General features: G+C 33.7%; 1 protein-coding gene across 1 annotated transcript; it reads left to right on the top strand.

Moving 5' to 3' along the window:
• The first annotated feature begins 5,718 nt into the window (after positions 1-5,718).
• LOC112524895 lies at positions 5,719-6,171 on the top strand. Its single transcript, XM_025134838.1, has one exon. It carries the CDS (start codon positions 5,719-5,721, stop codon positions 6,169-6,171), a length of 453 nt encoding a protein of 150 aa, XP_024990606.1.
• Positions 6,172-6,504: the final 333 nt, after the last annotated feature.

Here is a 6,504-nt window from a genome sequence, read left to right as displayed (position 1 = left end):
GTCTTATCCATTAAGCCCTCCAAAGAGTTGCACATGAATCAGGTCGACGTTGCATCAATGCTGTAGCATTTGCTGTTTTCACAAAAACTCTCAATTAGCCTCATTCACACATACCAACAAGTCAACCACAATATTTAGCTTCATAATAACAAAAGTATAAAGAAATAAATGAAAAGGACTCAAAGTGGGAATGAAAAGATATTATTATAACTAAAAAAACGTAAAAAGAGCGCTTTATGTGTAAAATTCTCAACACATATCAGTAAGACACAACATCATTCAAGTCATTCAGCTATATACTCCAGATAATCATGTGATATGGGTGTGATACTTATCTAATAGGGGTGTGATAATCACCGGTATAAAGTACTTGGGTTAACGTTTTGGTTGATAAGTTAAAATTTTGGTGTAATCATGTGATTTGGGTGTGATACTTATGTGATAGGGGTGTGATAATCACCGATATACATCACTTGGGTTAACGTTTTGGTTGATAAGTTAAAATTTTGATATCATCATGTGATTTGGGTGTGATAATCATGTGACATGGGTGTGATAATCACTGTTATACATTACTTGGCAATGATTAGGATTATCATTTTTGGTGCTTTGTTGTTCATAAGTTAAAATTTAGTTCTAATTGTTTCTAGACGAGTCCGATCATATCTTCACAAAATCAGCTAATATTCTTGACGATTAGTATTAGTTATTTGAATTGTTATCACGTGATTTCCGTTAAACAACAAATAAAATCACTTATTTGTAATGTTTTAAATTATAGTTAAATCAATATTTTGCACCGATCAATATATCATGCTTATCACACTATTGGTATTGTTTTGACGCTTTTATCACACTATTATCATACCTAATGCTGGACCAACTACAATTTTAGGGGTATCATAGCAATGTGGAGGAGCTATAGGTTACAAAAAACCAAGAAGGAATCAAAATTTTCTGACACAGCAGAGAACCCTCTTGATGTGGAAGATGAAAGCAATGAAGTTGCGATATTGAACGTCGGTTAAGCAAAACAAAGGGCGACTGATTGTTCAACTAGAAGAAGTAACAATACTATTTTGTTTATTTAGTGACAATGTGATTTGCAAAAGAATTGGTAAAATGAATGACATGAATTGTACCATGACTGTCTGTACGTCGCATATGCCATTGACTTCACAACTCATTGATTACTGCATTAGATGAACATGATACTACATTTCGTTACATGTATTACTGACTGTCATATATATAGCATGTACAAAAACATGATATCTTAAATAAAAAGAATTACAATTTTCTATGCAGAAACAATATGTAAAGGGCCACCAAAGTCAAGGGAAGATTCTAAAGATGATGACAACTTTGAGGTTCAAGACCAAAACATAAGGAAAAAGGTAAAAAGTGTCAAAGGAGATACTAAGGGAAGAGAAGACAATGTCAAAGGTACGATCAAAACCCATCTTCCTCTTCGTACGAGAACATTGCCTAAACCCCTATATACAATGATTCAAAATTTATCCCCATCATAAATAGAGTGTGTAAAGAAATGGGGTTTGAAGGCATGTTGAACATGAAGACAGACGGTATACCTGCAAAGCTTGGCTATTATGTAGTTGATTCTTTTGACTCTCAAAACATGCTGATTGAGCTCGAAAACGGTGTGATCCTAATCACAGTTAAAAAAATACATGAGATGATTGGTGCAACAATTGGGGGAGCTCCATTGGATAGTTTAGTTAATGACAACTGCGGAGTAAGTATAGTAGAGCAATGGAAAAGTAGATATTTGAAGCCGTGTTTAAGTGTCACAGACATAGTAAGCGAAATTATCACCTCAGATAATGGTGATTGGAGTTTCAAACTAGACTTCATAATGGTCTTTTGCAATGTAATGGGTCAACGCAAATCAAACGGCACTTGTGACCTAAGTGTTCTTTCATATCTATCACAACAAACTTGCTTCGAAAAAATCGATTGGTGTGATTATGTCTTCAAGTGTTTAAAGATGAGCAAAASCACATGRAAGCYAGGCCCAATAGAGTGTTACTACAGYGGCCCGTTAACTACATTGACRGTATGTTTAYGTATCACATTTTAATACATACATACATAYATATATATATATATATATATAGGTGGAGGTTCAAACGAGAACCCCTGTGATTTACAAGAACGCGAGGACAACCCAATAACCTCAAATTTTTTTAATTAATAAATTAACTTTTATTATATATAAATAATTTAATAAGGGCAGTAATGTAATTAAGTAATTTTTATAATTTTTATTTTATTTTAATTAACCATGATTATCCTTTCACGTTTCCACGTTTTACTCTTGTTAGTTTTCTTCTCCTCCTTCGTTCATGCTTATTCGCCTTCTCGTTCATGCTTCATTTCGTTCATCATAATCTACAGATAGTCGATGGGTTGACATCTTTTCTTCATATCGGTAGTGTCCATATTTTTGTCTATCTAAAATGGACGACTTCAATGTTGTTGGTAAGGAACTTTGTTCAGGATCAAGTTATTCGAACGACGATTCCAGGGGCTTTTCTCAAGATTGTTTTCTTGAAGATAACTTTTTTGAAAGCATTTCTGATAACGATGAGGAAGGTACGATAACAATGTGATAACATTAAAATATGTCATCAATTTTCATGAATGGTTTTTTGGGGTTTTTATCATATGTGATAAAAAGTAGACGGACTTGTGAATGTAAACATTTTTTGTCCATTTATTGTTATTGGTATAAGTTGATTTGATTTTAATGTTATTCTACTTTTGTAATTGAAAATTTTGATGTTTATCACCTGTTATAAACATCCCATATTTTTAGTCTGCTCATAGATTTATTGTACTTTTTAAATTAAAAAGTTTGATGTTTTATCACATGTGATAAACCGGATGTGTATATGTATGTGGATACTGTTTGGTTCGTTTTCCATTAAATTAAATTATGTAAATGATGCAGCAACAACTGCTTTTGACACCCAAAATCTTGATGCCATTGACTTACCAGTGATCACAGGAGCTGTGATAATGGTGTGATATATGTGATAATGGTGTGATAAATATGATTGATATATATTATTTGATCAATAGCAAGTTAGTTGTGAGCAAATCTCAACTCAAACTACTTGTGAATCTCTTAAATTGGTGTGTAGCTAGTGATGAAGAGTCGATTTCATATGATAGGAAAATGCAAATGCAAATGCAAATGTAGAATTTTGCAGTCTAATAGACATTGATGCTAGTAAATAATGTAAATCAACAAGTGAAAAATGACAGCTATATTGTAATCAAGATGGTTAATTTCACCTTCAATTTGTAACACCAAATCAATAATTATAATAGTGATATCTATGTAAGTGAGAATTTTGATGTTTATCACATGTGATAAACATCCCATAGCTACAATTGTATGTTACTGTAATGCGCCTTGATGAGGTTGATTTTGTTTTGAATTTAATTTAATAGTAATTTTGTTTAGTTTTATTATGACATATGAGACTTTGTTAATTTGGTTTATATGTATATTGTTTTCTTTATTTATAACATATTGGTAATTGTTTAACAGATCATTTCGTGTTACCAGCTCAAGGAGTGACTGGAAGTCCTTGCGGTGACGGAGTTCGTATCCCATCTGTTCCAAGTGAATTTCAACCAGTTGTTGGATCAATCTTTGCATCTTTGGAGGATGGAATTGAAATGTATCGAATGTATGCCGACATTGCTGGGTTTGATATTCGACTATCAACCTAGAAGACAAGGAAGGGTGGTATAGTCAAACTAAAATATGTTGTTTGTCATAAGCATGGAAAACCAAAAAAGAGGTCGGTTGACTCTGTTGAAGTGGATGGACATCGTAGACAAGTACGAAATATAAACTTTAAAGTTACAGATTGTGAAGCATCTGTTAGGTTTAAATACATAGAGGGGTCTCAATCATCATATAGATTATACTATTTTTGTCCCAACCACCATGATTTGATTGTTGATGCTGATAGAATTTTATCACGTAAGAGTAGGCAACTCAGCTATGATGACAAAGTTATGGTTCACCTCTCGGCGAGATCAAATATTGGGCATGTAAGAGCCCACAAGTAGCAGGTTTGTTTGAAAGGTGGCTATGATGAGGTTGGTTCTAGTGTTGTTGATTATAAGAATTTCAAGAGGGATCTCAATAACTACATTGGTGATGGAGATGTACAAATGGTGGTAAATATGTTGAACGACAGAAGACAATATGGGACAAACTTTGCATTTGAGTATAAAATTGACAATGGTCGTTTGGTATCAATGTTTTGGGCCAACGAGTTGACAAGGTTGAACTACGCAGAGTTCGGTGATGTTATATCATTTGATGCGACATATCGTTTCAACAAGTAAGTTAATTTAATGTTATCATAATTTGGATTTATTAATTTTTATGGTTTCGGCTTATATTTTATTTTTTGTCATCGTAGGTATAACATGGTTTTTGTACCATTCACCGGTATTGATAACCATAGGAGATYAGTTGTTTTTGGGTCAGGATTGATCACTGAAGAAACTATCCAAGCATATACCTGGTTGTTGGAGTCATTCTTGAAGGTTCATGGTCGTCAACCGACCCTTGTTTTGACTGATCAATATGCTTCCATTAAGAAAGCAATCCCTATTGTGTTTCCTGATGCTAGACATCGCCCCATGTATGTGGCATATCATGAAGAAGCTCCCTACCAAGGTATTGAATGTTTTAACACATGTGATTGAAAGTAGTATTATATTAACTGTTGTCGGTGATAATCATGTGATAAAAATGTGACTGCAGTAGTGTATCATATGTGATTTGCAAATTTGATTTACATATAGGGATGTTATGATGCACGTAGGTTCTGATATCATTTTGAATACAAACTTCAAAAAACGGTTATTGAAATTAGTATGGAGTGTACACCTTGAACTTGATGAATTTGAGGTTAAATGGGCGTCTTTGTTGAATGAGTTTGACCTTAATACTCACCCATGGCTTGAGGACGTATTTGAAATGCGAACCAGTTGGATTCCCTCCTACTTTAGGGAGATACTTTATGTTGTTTAATGAAAACCACCTCCAGATCTGAGAGCACCAACTCGTTTTTTCGAAAATTTAGTAAGCATTCTAATATTTTGTTAGAGTTCATTTTGTATCATGATACTGCGATAGACAAACAGAGGAATAGGCAGCGCAATGAAGATCATAAGACGAATACCACCACACCGACCTTCAAGACAAATACGTTGATCGAGTATCATGCAGCAAAAGTGTATACTCGTGCTATTTTCTTCAAGGTCCAAAAGGAGATTTTCAAGGGTTATAGATGCTGTTCCCAATGGCAAGTTAATTCTGAAATGGGTTTCACAGTTTATACAATAAGGGATAGGAAAAAAACATTATTCCACTAAGCTTGAGTTTAAGGTACGTTATCAGTATTATTAATTATTTGTTTAACTTTATCACATGTGATATGCTAGTTTATTGATAAATATCACATGTGTTATTTTAGTGTATTGTTATAATCTTGTATCACTAATTATGTTGTATGTTAGGTTGCTCAATCGCATTCAGATGACTAAATATATTGTGATTGCCGCCATTTTGAGTACTATGGAACCTTATGTCGGCATGTGTTTACTGTCTTGTTCAACCTTGATTTCGATGAAATTCCGCAACAAGATATTGTTAGGCGTTGGATGAGGGGGATCATTCCTGTTGATGTGTTGCATAGTCGACATATATCAATTGGAAGCGATAGTCGTGTGGACAAATTATCCAATGACGTGTATCTTGAGGTTGGTCAATGTTTAATGAATTTTAAAGGTGACGAGGATAAGATAACTGCCTTTCTTGACAATATCCATTCGTGGAAGTCAAATATGCTAAGCGTTGTATCTGGGAAACTTGATTTTACCAACAAAGATGATGTGATTCAGTCGTTGGTAGGTGTTCCACGACCAGAGAAAATTGATATTCTTCCTCCTCAAGGCATTCGTAACAAAGGTTGTGGCACTAGTAAGCGTCTGATTGGGGCGGGAGAGAGAGCGATAACAAAAAGCAAACGGCCAAAAAGACTATGTCTAGGATGCAAGGAGTTTGTCAATCATGATATAAGAAACTCTCCTGTGAGGAAAGCCTCTTCCAATTAACGTTTTTCTATCTGTTAATGAATTATGTTTTGTTTTTTTAATGAACTTGACAATATTGGATCATATTATTTTATTTAGTTCTTTCGAATGTGGATGTGAATGATCGTTGGTTTAAAATGATGATCAATCACTGTTACATGGTGTTTTTTTTAAATATAATGCTTTTAATCAAACTTTGGTGGTACTTCAATTTTAGGGTATCACATGTGATAACCTTGTGTATCATGTTTCATATATGCTTGCAATATGTTTTTTTTTCTTTTATGACACAGTATATCTAATAATAAAACACTTTTGTACTTGATAATTATATATGTTTTTGGGTTTTTGGAA

The sequence above is a fragment of the Cynara cardunculus genome (genome assembly GCF_001531365.2).
Source record: "Cynara cardunculus var. scolymus isolate 2C chromosome LG 13, CcrdV1, whole genome shotgun sequence".
In the NCBI taxonomy this organism is placed as follows: Eukaryota; Viridiplantae; Streptophyta; class Magnoliopsida; order Asterales; family Asteraceae; genus Cynara; species Cynara cardunculus.
This window is presented reverse-complemented; position numbering and strand designations above follow the sequence as displayed.

Coding starts and splice junctions, on each gene's coding strand:
- LOC112524895 (XM_025134838.1), top strand. CDS start 5,719: ATGAGGGGGATCATTCCTGTTGATGTGTTGCATAGTCGACATATATCA.